General features: G+C 42.0%; 1 protein-coding gene across 1 annotated transcript; it reads right to left on the bottom strand.

Annotated features, from left to right (window-relative positions):
• Positions 1-2,110: 2,110 nt before the first annotated feature.
• LOC131203649 (maestro heat-like repeat-containing protein family member 6) lies at positions 2,111-14,575 on the bottom strand. The gene is made up of 7 exons (XM_058194064.1): positions 14,444-14,575; positions 9,150-9,331; positions 8,211-8,348; positions 7,613-7,727; positions 5,932-6,075; positions 3,419-3,595; positions 2,111-2,217 (listed from the first exon to the last, which is right to left on the bottom strand). Exons 1-7 carry the CDS (start codon positions 14,540-14,542, stop codon positions 2,119-2,121), a joined length of 954 nt encoding a protein of 317 aa, XP_058050047.1. The 5' UTR covers positions 14,543-14,575; the 3' UTR covers positions 2,111-2,118.
• Between the last annotated feature and the right edge of the window lie 4 nt (positions 14,576-14,579).

The following is a 14,579-nucleotide window of genomic DNA, read 5'->3' as shown; positions in this document are numbered from 1 at the left end:
CAGATTTTACTATGTGAGAAAATCTTTACCAAAAGAAATATTTAATTATTTGCCTTGGCTTTTTTTTTCATGTGAATAAGTATTGGGGATGTGCAAAAATGATTGTGGGGTGCTGCTTTTTGTAGGCCTAATCAAACTATGCTCCAGCACCAAGTTCTTCAGTTTAATTAGCAGACCCTCATCCAGGTGAGAGAAATGAATTCCCACAGAACTACATTTTTGTAGGTGATACCAAAGACTGGAAGAACAGTGGGCCTGCGCAGTGTCCACTGGACTAGAATTCTTATATATGAACCTAGATTGGTCTCAGAGAGTGTTTTAAGAAGAGAACAGATTGTCCTTCTGGAATAGCCCCTTCTCTCCACCAGATATGTTTGACCCATCTTCTCTTACCAATATGATAGCACTTGTGGGTGATAATGGGAATCTGGCACATTTGGAGAGCACTGGATTGTGAAAGCCAAGCAGAGAATTGATCATAGATCCTGATTTGCCTTTAAACAGTATTTTCCAGAAGACATATCTTGAGTTAATCATGAACGGTGCCTTTTCTGTAGAGCATTGCTATATTGTCTCACTCAAGCCACGTTTTCTGTCTAAAATAGCTCTTTCCTTTTTCTAAGTGGAAGGATCTATTTTCCTGTAGAAATCAGGGTACCACCCCCACCCTGTAGCTGCTTACTTTCTATTAGGCTAGAATGAATTCCCGAGAGAGGATTGGGTAGTCCAGGGTTTGAATTAGTCAGTTCACCTGTACAGCAATCCAGTATCAATCCAAGCTTTCATTTTAGGAAGTTTAGATTCTGACCATAGCTTTTTTTCTTATGATGAGTCATTTGGCAATAAGATGGAGTGCTCTTATGGGTGGAATGAATGAGTGACAGGAGGGCGATTGTTCAAAGTTACCCAAGGTACTTTGTGATTAATTCAGATTTTAAATTCAAATTCAAATCTGTCTCCAGTTGTCAGCCTTGCAAAATAGACCAGACAAGCAGCACCCTCCGATGAACTAGATATAACTTTACTGTAAGGTTACATTAACAGAATCTTGCAAGTCTGAAAATACCTCTCTTCCACCCCCCTCATCTTTATAATCCAAGAAGCTAAGGAGGGTCCCTTTTGATATGTTTGCCTCACACCATTGGTGGGTTGCCCCTGGTTCGGACCGGTTCTTGAGAACTGGTAGTAAAACCGGGGGGGAGGCTCCGCCCACCAACCCCAAAGTCATCAGGAAGCATGTGTGTGCAAGCAAAGCGAGCACTCACACGCGATCCCGTTGCAAACTGGTAGTAAAGCTAAGTAGAACTCACCCCTGCCTCATACCCATTCCTTCTGCAGATTCAGCTATCTCTTATCTAACTATTGCCTAATCTGCTACTCTTTCTCCTGTCTGGCAAAGTCATTCATGCATACAATTGCATCCAGTTTGCAATCTCTAGGATATGTAGCTAGCATATTGTTGGCTGGGAATTCTGCAAGTTTGATCCTAACATATAGGAGATCCACCAGATTGGGAAGGGTTTTTACTTTGTAAGTATGTAATGACTATACATTAACATGTGACCCATGGTGCTGTCTGTTCTTTGGTTTGCAACATTCCCATCCCTTGCTGTGACAACTAATTAATTAGATTTAAAATACAATGAATTAGAAATCCAATAGCATGGCTAGTCTAGTGAAGAGAAGGATCAGGGGAGACATGATAGCCATCTTCCAATATTTGAGGGGCTGTCACAGAGAGGAGGGTCAAACTGTTTTCCAAAGCACCTGAAGGCCGGACAAGAAATAATGGATGGAAACTGACTAAGGAGAGATTCAACCTAGAAATGAGAGGAACTTTCTGACAGTGAGAACAATCAACCAATGGAACAGTTTGCCTTCGGAAGTTGTGGGACCTTCATCACTTGAGACTTTCAAGAAAAGATTGGACTGCCATTTGTCAGAAATGGGGTAAGGTCTCCTGCTTGAGCAGGGGGTTGGACTAGATGACCTATTAGGTCCCTTCCAACTCTGTTAATTTGTTCAATCTGTTAAATTATTTAAAAATTGAACGAGGTAGTTGTAGTAATCTCAAAAGATTGTCCAAAAGCATCTGGAATAAAACTAAATGTTTGTCCTTCACAAACCCTTTATTACATCACTATTAGGTAAATCCTTCACTCCTTTCAGGAGAAGATCGTATATTCTGATTGAGACATTCTTCAATTCAATGTCGTCCTATGAAGGAAGAGAAACAGGTTAGTCCCCCCAATAGGAGTAAATGGATGTAGCTCAATGCTGAACTGTTGGGTTCTTGGGATGGTTGGTGGCTGCCATACAGAAGTTTCTTGAAGTTTGCAGGAGAACACACAAGTTCAGAGCACACCTATTCCCAGTTCAATGTCCATGGAGATGGTCAATCATCCAGGTCGTGGTTGCCCCAAAGATAGTTTTGAAAAAGGCAATCGGACTTTCTTTTTCCTTGAAGACCTTTCACTTCTCATCCAAGAAGCTTCTTCACATCTGCTAATCAGAACTGAAGAAGCTTATTGGATGAGAAGAGAAACCTCCTCGGGGAAAAACAAAGTCCAGTTGCCTTTTGAAAAAGCACCTTTGGGGCACTCATGAGCTGGATGACTGAGAATCTCTTCAGATATATCTGTTTAATCATCATACTGTCCTGTCTTCATTTAGCAAGCTTGATCATTGGGTGCTTTGTCAAAGGCTTTGCTGAAATCAAGATATGTTATGTCTACCACATTCCCACAATCTATTATGGACATTTTTGGGAATTTTTAAATTTGTTTGCTTTGGTACTTTGGACTCCTGGCAACTGTCTGCAAAAGCCCCCACGGGGATTTCTTTTGTCCAGGAATATTTTGGAAGCGGTTTGCTGTTTTTTGCTTCCTAGGAGTCTGGGAGGGCGTGTGACTGACCAAGATCATCCAGCTGGCATCAAGGCTAATGAAAGATGCTTTCTTGGTTTCTAGCCTTTAACCTCCACACCAAACTGATTTTCTATTAAGAAAAATCCCCTTAATCTGATCTGACTCAGTTACCCACTCAAGAACAAAGTAACCATCTGCAAGCTTACACATTGTTTTAGATGAGCACAACACAGAACTATTTCTAAGATTTTTGATAAAATTAGTATTCTGCATTTGGTACCCAGGCAGTGGTGGGATTCAAATAATTTAACAACCGGTTCTCTGCACTAATGATTTCTTCCAAAAACCAGTTCATCAAACTGGTCAAAAAGTTAACAACCGGTTCTCCCAAAGTGGTGCGAACTGGCTGAATTCCACCACTGTACCCAGGCCATCTTTATGGGCAGGGGGCAGGGGAGGAGAGAGAGAAAGAGAGAGAGAGAGAGAGAGAGAGCGACGGAGGGAGGGAGGGAGAGAGAGGAAACCACTTCGTCACGATTTGGTTGACTTACATCAGCGAAATATTTCGGAAGGATTGGAATTAGATTTGCAGCCCTGCCTCCATGTGTGGTCACACTGAGATGACGGAAGAGGAAATTGAGGGTCCTCAGCGCTTCCTTTGCAACATTCTTGTTTTGATGGGCTGCACAGTTGACCAATGGTGTTAAGAATGGCTCCAACATCTTCTTCTGGAGGAAGCAAGGAAAGAAACGAGCAATTAAACATAGTCACTGGAGTTCTCTGAGTCTACTAGCGATAATGACAAACACATAGAAGCCCACAGAACATAGAATAACTGGCTTGAAAGGGAATTTGGAGGTCTAATCCAATCCCCTGCTCAAGCAGGAGACTCTAGACCAGTGATAGCTAACCTTTTTGTCATCGTGTGCCGAAAATTGGGGGGAGTGGGGAGGTCCCACACTGATAACTCACTTGTCAAAGAAGAGAAAAAAAAAAGACACCGTCCCTTTAAATTGAGAAGCCAAGAAGCCTCCCAACTGATCAGCTCACTGCTCAGCCAGGAGATCGCTTGGTAAAGAAGAAGGTGGGGGGAAATGCTGTCGTTTTAAATGGACAGAATGGCTAGAAGCTCCTTTCTCGGTCAGCTGAACAACAAATTGGATAAGAGGAGGAATTCTTATATGATTCAATGTTTTTGAAGTTTTGGGGTTTGTGCAACATGGGCTTTGTGTTTCTAAAAAGGTTTGGGTGATTTCCATTGTGAAGTATCCTGTCTTGAATGAGTTTTCTGTCTGCTTGTAAATGGAGCCGAACTTCCGGCTTCCACTTTCTTTGATCTCTGCTTACAAAGTTTCCTTTATGCAGCTGGCAGGAATGTGGAATTGCAGGCAGGTTCCTTGCTAGCAGCTTGATTATTCCTTAATTATCTGGGATATTTTATTTGGGAAATGAAGAGGGGGGAGTTTGATTCCTTCCCAGAACAGATTAGTGGGGTGGGGAGGAAATGGGGATTTTGAAGTAACCTTCCCCTGGAGTGGAGAGGGAATGGGGATTTTAGGCTTGCTGTCAATCATCAGCCATAATACTAATGATTGTTTTGAACAATATGCAGGTTGTATTACATGAATGGCTATTTTATATGTGAAATTATGACTGAAACCTATATAGGTTCACACTGTCAGGAAGTTTGTCCTTAGTTTTAGGTTGCTTCTCTCGTTGTTGAGTTTCCATCCATTGCTTCTTGTTTTGCCTTCTGGTGCTTTGGAAAATACTCCCCCCCCTTCTTTCTAGCAGCCCCTTAAAAGACTGTTGCCTATCACACCGTTGGGCAAAGCATGTGAGCCATTTCCTCCTTTCAGTGGTCCATGAAAGTGCATCTATAGCAGAGGTCTCTAACCTTGGCCACTTTAAGACTTTAAGACAGCAAAGCTGGCTGAGGAAATCTGGGAATTGAAGTCCATAAGTCTTAAAGTGGCCAAGTTTGGAGACCCCGATCTATAGTATGTAGATAATAAAGTTGAAAAAAGGTGAACAACATTTTTGCAGAATTATAGATACGTTGAGGCTGGGTGTGACAAGGAATAGCTGGGAGGGGAGGGGCCAGGGGAGGTACCCCTTGACATGAGAGACATTGAGTTGGCCACACCTACCCAGTCACATGACCATCAAGCCACACCCACTGTCACATGACCATCAAGCCACACCCACAAAATAAGCCACGCCCACAGAACCAGTAGTAAAAAAATTTAGAACCCACCCCTGCTCTGGAGGCCCTCCGGAGGCTGGAAAAGGCCGGTTTGCTCGGAAGTCAGCAAAAGGGCCTTTTCCAGCCTCTGGAGGGCCTCTGGGGTGGGGAGATCATTTTCACCCTCACCAGCTTCCTAGAAAGGGTCTGGAGGGTGAAAAACGGCACTTCCAGTCCTACTGGAAGTCGGCAAACAGGCTGTTTCTGACCTCCGGATTGCCTCCAGGGGTGATGGGGAAGGCCATTTTCACCCTCACCAGCCTCCTAGAAAGGCTAGGAGCCTGAGAAAAGCAAACAATGGGCCTTTCCCACCCCCCCAGGCCATCCGGAGGTAGGATGCAGCCTGTTTCCCTACTGCTGGTGGGCCCAGAAGGCCTGAAAATCAGCTGGCCAGCATGCGCATGCATCCGATATGGCGACCCGATCCAGCATAATGATTAATGATTAATTGTTCTCACAGTCAGGAAATTTGTCCTTAGGTCTAGGTTGCTTTTCTCCTTGATTAGTTTCCATCCTTTGCTTCTTGTTCTGCTTTCAGATCTACTTGATTTTTCAGATCTTTCAGGGCTACACCCATCTTTGTAGAAGAGACACCACTCTAGCTGAGTCCGTCCTCTTTCTGCTGGTTGTCGTCGTCTTCTTCTTCTCCTCTTCCTCCTCCTCCTCCTCCTCCTCCTCCTCCTCCTCCTCCTCCTCCTCCTCCTCCTCCTCCTCCTTCTTCTTCTTCTTCTTCTTCCCAGCCTTGTAGATATTCCAGAGAGTGAGGTCACACCTGCTACTACCTTGGAAGCCACTCACTTCCTTCCCCCCATCTCTTACCTCGAAAGGGCGCTGCAAAAGGTATCCAAGACCTCGGATGCTGAAGAATTGTATGAGGGCATACGGCTCAGTCATCCATTCCATGAGAACATGGAGAATATCTTGCATAATAAAGAAGTTGCCAACCTCCGGGTGATACAAAAGCTGAGGAACAAGAGTTGAGATACGGAGCATTAGCAAAGCCAAGGAAGGGAACTTTCCTGAGAGCCTCTACTAAGAGATGCCATTTTCAGCCATTACGGGGAGAGAAAAAGAAAATAATGTCCTCGTTTAGTGACCGCTGAAAGTCACAATGGCACGAACAAAAGGGACTCGTCCATTTTTCCGACTTATGACCATTGTACCATCCTCATGATCATGTGATCAAATTTGGGGACTTGCCGGTCCATTTTTATGACAGTTACAGTGTTTCGAGGTTACGTGATCCTTTTTGTGACCGTCTGATAAGCCAAGTCAATGGGGAAACCAGATTCACTTAACAACCGTGTGACAAACATAAGAACTTATACTGCAGCCATTCACTTAACAACTGTGGCAAAGAAGGTTGTACAGTGGGGCAAAGCTTGCGTAAGAACTGTTTCGCTTAGCAACAGAAATTTGGAGCTAAGTTGTGGTCATAAGTCGTGGACAACCTGTAAAAGGAAATCACTGAAAGATCTGATTTATCCTAAGTATATGATCAAAGAATTGGCTTAAGGACTGCTGCGATCACTTAATGACCACTGGAGGTTCTATGACGGTCATATCTCAAGGACTACAGTATGACAAAAGGTAGTGTAAATGATAGTTGTAAGAATACAAAACTGCCTATAATGCAAAGAGTAAAAGGAATTTGGGTCATTGAGTCTTCCTCCCTCCCTCCCTCCCCCACCAAGGACTTCTGGAGGAAGCCATTCCACCAATGAACAGTATACCAGAAGACCTTGGAGGTCTTTTAGTCCAACCCCCTGCTCAAGCAGGAGACCCTTTACTATGCCAGACAGATGGCTGTCCAGTCTCTTCTTCAAGAGCTCCAGTGATGGAGCACCTACAACTTCAAGTTTCTAATCATCAAGTTCTGGTGAACCCTGAGCAACTGTCCTTGAGCTCCAGAATGTTGGGGTGCATCCCAACGTTCAGAGGAGTTCTCCACTCCTCTGAAAACAACAAAATACCTTATCCCACCAGATTTGAAATCCTAGGCTTAGAAAACTTAGAACTCCGTCGCCTTCGACAAGACCTACGTTTAACTCATAGAATCATCTATTGTAATGTCCTTCCTGTTAAAGACTACTTCAGCTTTAATTGCAATAATACAAGAGCAACCAAGAGATTTAAACTTAATGTTAACCGCTTTAATATAGATTGCAGAAAATAGGACTTCTGTAACAGAATCATCAGTGCTTGGAGCACATTACCTGACTCTGTGGTCTCTTCCCATAATCCCAAAAACTTTAACCAAAAACTTTCTACTATTGACCTCACCCCATTCCTAAGAGGACCATAAGGGGCATGCATAAGAGCACAAACGTGCCTACCGTTCCTGTCCTATTGTTTTTCTTTTTCTTCTTATATATATATATGCCTATACTTCCTTATATTTCCTCATATATACGTTTATATATTGTATAATCTTTTTTATGATACCTATATATATTGTTGTGACAAATAAATAAATAAATAAAAAATAAGGTCTCCTCACCTCCGAAAAGAAAACCATCCCGATAGTCTTCTCCCGGAGATCGGGGCGGCGCAGGTAGGTGTTGGCTTGTCTAAAAAAGGTCTTGAGCTCCACTTTAGACAAGCTGAACAAGTTCCTAAAATATGGAGAAACAAATATGGAGAAACAAATATGGAGAAATCAGACAAGATCTGCTGGTTAGGGAGAAGAAAATCACCAAGCTAGAGAAATCATGATCTGAATTATCGATAAATGAATTACTCAATGAATTACTCCATTTAGAGAATTTCTCACCCTCCTTCTCCTTCTCTGTCTTTCTCTCGCTCCTTCTCCCCTTTCTCTCCCTTTCTTTCTCTCTCCTTCTCTGACTCCCCCTCCCTCCCTCTCTGTCTCACCCTCCCTCTCTCTTTCTCACTCTCCCCTCCCTCTCCTCCCCTGTAACCTTCCCTCTCTCTCACTTTCACCTTCTGTGTCTTCCTCCCTCTTTCTCTCTCTCTCCCCTCCCTCCCCCCTCTCTCTTTCTCTCTCTCTGCCTCTTCTTCTTCTTCCCCTCTCTCTCCCCTCCCTCTCTCACCCACTGCCACTTGTAGCCAAGCTCTTTTGACTTTTAATCTCTTACCGGATCAGATGGAAGATTCCTTCAAAGAAACTATCAGGGGTCACCAGCATATCCCAACATCCCAGCATCTCCAAATCATTGAACTCCTCTTCATAGCCAGCACACATGATCAGGTTTTTGATCGTTTGCACTGTGTTGCTAAATCAAAACAAGGAACCAAAGTTGGTGCCAATCATTCAGCCGACCCCCCCGCAAAGCCCAGGCTTGCGCTGACGCCAGTCGGCCTCCCGCTGCTGTGCAGGATAGCTCCAGGTTTCACTTTGGGGCTTGTGCAGCAACCACAAAACACAATGCAAAACAAACAACAAAAACAATAACAAACAGCCCCCCCATTTTTTCCTTCTCCCTCAAGTAATAGAGTTGATTATGAGAGGTATGACGGTGATGTTGGCTTACTCTGATCAGAAAGCATTCTATTAAACCATGATGGTTTGCAGTGTCTATGAGCCAATCAGAGGTTAATTGTGGCTGAGCTGGATTATTATGACTGACAGCAGCTCATTTAGTGACCGTTCAAAGTTACCCCACCATGCAAAAAAGTGATTTCTGACCCTTTTTCACACTTACGACCGTTGCAGCATCCTTATGGTCATGTGATCAGAATTCAGACGCTCGGCAACTGACCCATGTTTATGACGGTTGCAGTGTCTGAGAGTCACGCGATTCCCTTTTGTGACTTTCTGGCAAGCAAAGTCAGTGGGGAAGCCAGATTCACTTAACAACCACGGGACTAGCTTAACCAACCCAACGATTCACTTAATGACTATGGCCAGACAAGTTGCAAAATGGGACAAAGTTCACTTAAGGACTGTTTCACTCAGCAACAGAAATTTGGGACTCCGTTGTGGTCGTAAGTCAACTTGGGGAAAACCTGTAGGCATCTACCGAGCTTTGTAGAAATGGAGAAAGGATCCAGCTTGGGCCGAGGAGATTCCTTACCCCAAGAGGTTGATTTGCTCTGAAACCTCAATGACTCTGCTGGATCTCCTGGACCCGCTCTTGCTTGCTCCCAGGAGAAAATAAAGCTGGGTTACGAGGGCGATGAGCAGGTTGGGGAACTTGTGTTGCAGAGTGTTCGCCGCATTAGGAAGGGATAGAAGAAAACAGAGAGCATTGGTGGCCTAGAAATGGGATGAAAGGAGAGTCAGCTTCTGCTCACCAGTTACTTAGATTCATCATCATCATCTTCTTCTTTTAACGACCCGGTAATTCCTTGCTGGGTGGAGCCTGGGCAACTGAATGGAGCTGAGTGTTTACTGGCCGGATGCCCTTCCTGTCACTAATGCGGAGTTTTGTTCAGCAGATACATTCTCATTGTGCCCAGAGAGATAAATATCCACCTCTGTCTAGCATTGAGCCTCCAGATTGTGAGGTGAAACAGGTTACTTAGCTTACAGTGTCCAAAACTGGAACTCCTTTGATATGGGCCAATCAGGAGGAAAAAATCCTCATGTCCAGAAAAACTGAGCCAGGAATGTCCATGTCTGAGACACGGGGCAAAATTTGGCTAGAAGTGGGACTTCTGAAACACCGATTCTACACCCCCTTCAGACTTTGATAGGCCAGCGGGGTGTAGATACAGAACAAAAGGGAGACAAAGAGTGGCACAAGTGAGACAGAACTGGGGACAAAGAGTTTGGTAATAGAATAGAATAGAACAGAACTTTTTATTGGCCAAGTGTGATTGGAAACACAAGGAATTTGTCTTGGTGCATACACTCTCTACCTATTAGGTTATTGGAGGGGTCCTTGGTGCTGCCTGAGTGTGGGGCTTTTTGTTGCAGATGTTTCATGACCCAAGTAGGTAACATCATCAGTGCTAGGAGAGTTAGGCTTAGAAGTAGGGTTAGGGTTAGCCTCCTCCTCCTCTCCCTCCTCCTCCTCCTCCTCCTCCTCCTCCTGATATTACTTGGTTGAGTAATGAAATGTCTGCAAGAAAGCAGCCAAGCTGATACAGCACCAGGACCTCACAGTCCTCCTCCTCCCTCTTCCTCTTCTTCCCCTCCTCTCCACAAACCCCACTTCCTTCTAGCCTTGATGATGTTACCTAGTTGGGTCACGAGACGCCTGCAATAAAACCACCAAGCTCAGAGAGCATCAAGGACCCCACAGTTCAAACCTGGACTACAAATATTCTCTTCTATGTCATCAAAAAACCACAACAAAGAATGTTCTTTCTGCGCCAACTCAAAAAGCTCAAACTGCCCAAGGAGCTGCTGGTACAGTTCTACAGAGGAATTCTTGAGTCTGTCATCTGCACCTCTATAATTGTCTGATTTGGTTCCTCTGCAACCCAACAAAACAGACACAGACTTCAGAGAATAATTAGAACGGCAGAAAAAACAATGGCTACCAACCTGCCTTCCATTGAGGACCTGTATAGTGCACGAGTCAAAAAGAGGGCTGTGAAAATTTTTACAGACCCCTCACACCCTGGACATAAACTGTTTCAAAACCTACCTTCAAAACGACGCTACAGAGCACTGAACACCAGAATAACTAGACACAAGTGCAGTCTCTTCCCAAACACCATCACTCTGCTAAACAAATCATTCCCTCAACACTGTCAAACTAATGACTAAATCTGCACTACTATTAATCATCTCATCGTTCCCATCACCCATCTCCTTCCACTTATGACTGTATGACTGTAACTTTGTTGCTTGTATCCTTACGATTTATATTGATCTTGATTGTTTCCTGATTGCTTATTTGTACCCTATGACCATCATTAAGTGTTGTACCTTAGAATTCTTGATGAACGTATCTTTTCTTTATGTACACTGAGAGCATATGCACCAAGACAAATTCCTTGTGTTTCCAATCACACTTGGCCATTTAAAAATTCTATTCTATCTATTCTATATTCTCTTCATTTTTTTTATTGAAAAAGTTTTACATAAAAAAAGCTTTCCCCCTCTCCCGCCCTCTCCCCTCCTCTCCCCTTCCTTCAAAAAACCCCTCCCCTCCCCCCTGACTTCCCAGAACAAACACAAGGTATAGTTTAAAAATAAAACAAACATATGTAAAAATTTTCCCTCCTAACTAAGTTATACTCCTGCAATTCTCATCAAATCCTAACCTCCCTCAAAGCAATCAAAAATAATACATCCTAATCATTCAAAGGCAGTCTGATATATCTTAGTCTGATATCTATTTTGGATATGAAAAAATAATTGCTACCAACTTGCCTTCCATTGAGGACCTGTATACTGCACGAATCAAGAAGAGGGCCGTGAAAATATTTGCAGATCCCTCGCATCCTGGACATAAACTGTTTCAACTCCTACCCTCAAAACGACGCTATAGAGCACTGCACACCAGAACAACTAGACACAAGAACAGTTTTTTCCCGAAGGCTATCACTCTGCTAAACAAATAATTCCCTCAACACTGTCAGACTGTTTACTGAATCTGCACTACTATTAATTGTTTCATAGTTCCCATCACCAATCTCTTTCCACTTATGACTGTATGACTATAACTTGTTGCTGGCAATCCTTATGATTTATATTGATATATTGATCATCAATTGTGTTGTAAATGTTGTACCTTGATGAACGTATCTTTTCTTTTATGTACACTGAGAGCATATGCACCAAGACAAATTCCTTGTGTGTCCAATCACACTTGGCCAATAAAATTCTATTCTATTCTATTCTATATAGTCAATCCATTTTTTCCATTCATTTAAGTATCTTTCTTGTGTATTGTCTTTCAAAAAGGTTGAGATTTTTGCCATCTCAGCCAAGTTAGCAACTTTCAATATCCATTCTTCTATTGTAGGTAATTCTTTTTTCTTCCAATACTATCCTATCAGTAGTCTTGCCACTGTTACTAAATTTAAAATCAATTTAATCTCAATTACTGTACAGTCCGTGATAATTCCCAATAAAAAAAATTGCGGTAGGAACTTTTTCAAAACATTTTGTATAATCCACCAAATTCTTATCCAAAAAGCCTTAATGTTCTTGCAAGTCTACCAAATATGAAAATATGTAGCATCATCACAATTACATCTCCAACATTTTGCTTGTATATCTGGATACATACACAATAGTTTCTTAGGATCTAAATGCCATCTATAAAACATTTTGTAAAATTTTCCTCATTCTGCACTATACCAGTTTTCTGATCTTCCTTCCATCTAGCATGTAGTTGCCCATATTGAAACCAAGTATAATTTTTCCCCAAGTTTCCAACAATATTGGCTCCTGAAAATTTTGTCCCCACTTTATCATACAGTCCTTTACCAAATCCCTTTCAGAATCTATTTCAAGTAACACGTTATACTTTATATCTTTATATGCTCCTGAGACTGGTTTCTAATTTGCTTTGCCAAATTTTCCTCATTCTGCACTATACCAATTTTCTGATCTTCCTTCCATCTAGCATGTAGTTGCCCATATTGAAACCAAGTATAATTTTTCCCGTCTTCTTTTAATACGTGCAGAGATTTTAATTGCAAACTACCTCTTTCAGTATACAAAAGATCTTTATATGTAATCCTTTCCTGTTTCTGTTCTATATTTATATTCTCTATTGTATGTCTGGGACTTGCCCACATAGGAACCTTATAATTTAGTTGATAAGAATATTTTTTCCAGACACGCAAGAGAGCCGTTCTTAACACATGATTTTTAAGAGCCTTATCCACTTTTTTGTCATAGATTAAATATGCATGCCATCCATATAGTAAATCATAACCTTCTATATTCAGGATTCTTTCCTCTGTTAGATTAAACCAATCACTTATTGCAGAGAGAGCAGCTGCTTCATAATATAATTTAAAATTGGGCATTTTTAAGCCTCCTCTTTCCTGTGAATCTTGACTTATTTTCATTTTAACCCTCGCTTTTTTACCTTCCCATATAAATTTATTAATTCCAGTCTGCCATTCCTCCAAATTTTTATCTTTCTTAATTATTGGTCTCATCTGAAACAGGGATAAAAATCTAGGTAAAACATTCATTTTAATAGCAGCTAATCTCCCCAACAGCGATAACTGTAATTTTTTCCAAACAGTCAACTCCTTCTGAACTTTTTGCCATAACACCTCAAAATTATTCTTGTACAATTTCACATTTGATGGTGTAATATAAACCCCTAAATATTTAACCTCTTTTACAATCTCAAATCCTGTTATTTCCTCTAATTTTTCTTTCTGTTGTCTGGTCATATTTTTTATTATCACTTTTGTTTTATTCTAATTTACCTTTAACCCTGAAACCTTTCCATATCGATCAATTATTTCCAACAGAAATACACTTGAATTTATAGGATTTGTTAGAGTAATCACCAAGTCATCTGCAAAGGCTCTCAATTTATATTCATGTTGTCTAACTTTAATTCTCTCTGTCTCCTTTGATTCTCGTATTTTATCCAATAATGGCTCCAGAGTTAGAATAAACAATAATGGTGATAAAGGACATCCCTGTCTTGTTCCTTTTGCAATCTTAAAGGCTTCTGTTAAATTACCATTAATTATTATCTGGGCTGTTTGCTCTCCATAAATTGCTCTAATTATTCTCACTATTCTATATTCTCTTCTATTGGTCTTAATTAATTAAATTTCCACACCAGCCATCTGAGCTATCTGACCTGGGCAGTTTACAACAGTGTAATAATATAATATAACACATAATAAAAACACAGATTAAAAATATTTTTAAAAGGATATGATGCACAGTACTCAGTGGGGTATCGCGTTGTTGGTTCCTATCATGTACTTTCTTAAATCAAACTCTTTTTAAGCCACCCAAAACCACCATGAGTGAGTTGGGCAACCATATGAGTTTTCTTAAGAAATGAATAAATGAATCAATAAATAGATGAATGAATGGATGAATAAAGGAATGAATATATGAAGGAATGGATGAATGGATGAATAAATGAATGGATACATGAATGAATGGATTAATGAATAGATGAACCGATGGATGGATGGATGGATGGATGGATGGATGGATGGATGGATGGATGTTCTGTTGAGGAAGCCCACAGATACTTCTCTTTTCAGTGGGGGCATTTGGGGGGGACATATGCCATACGCCATAGTTTGCTCCAATTTCAGCCCCCACCAGTTTGCCCACTACCTCCCTCCATCCAGGGCATGCCTGCTCTGGATGGGGAGACCCCCGAGGGTGACTCTTCTGCTCAGCCCCTTCCCCCTTCCCCCAGGCATGGCCCATCTTTAAATCAAAGGAAAGCAGAGGCGCCGGGTGAGGGCTTACCGCAATGGGCATGGGAGACTTGCTGTTTCTCCTCCCGACGGCTTCGGTGCTGGGGTCTTCGTCCTGAAGCCTTTTGAGGAGGGGCTTCATGATTTTCATATTGGCATAGGGGTCTTCAGCCAGCGCCTTCCATAGC

This window comes from Ahaetulla prasina, chromosome 9 (genome assembly GCF_028640845.1).
Source record: "Ahaetulla prasina isolate Xishuangbanna chromosome 9, ASM2864084v1, whole genome shotgun sequence".
In the NCBI taxonomy this organism is placed as follows: Eukaryota; Metazoa; Chordata; class Lepidosauria; order Squamata; family Colubridae; genus Ahaetulla; species Ahaetulla prasina.
The sequence above is the reverse complement of the archived record's forward strand: the minus strand, read 5'-3'. Positions and strand labels throughout refer to the sequence as shown.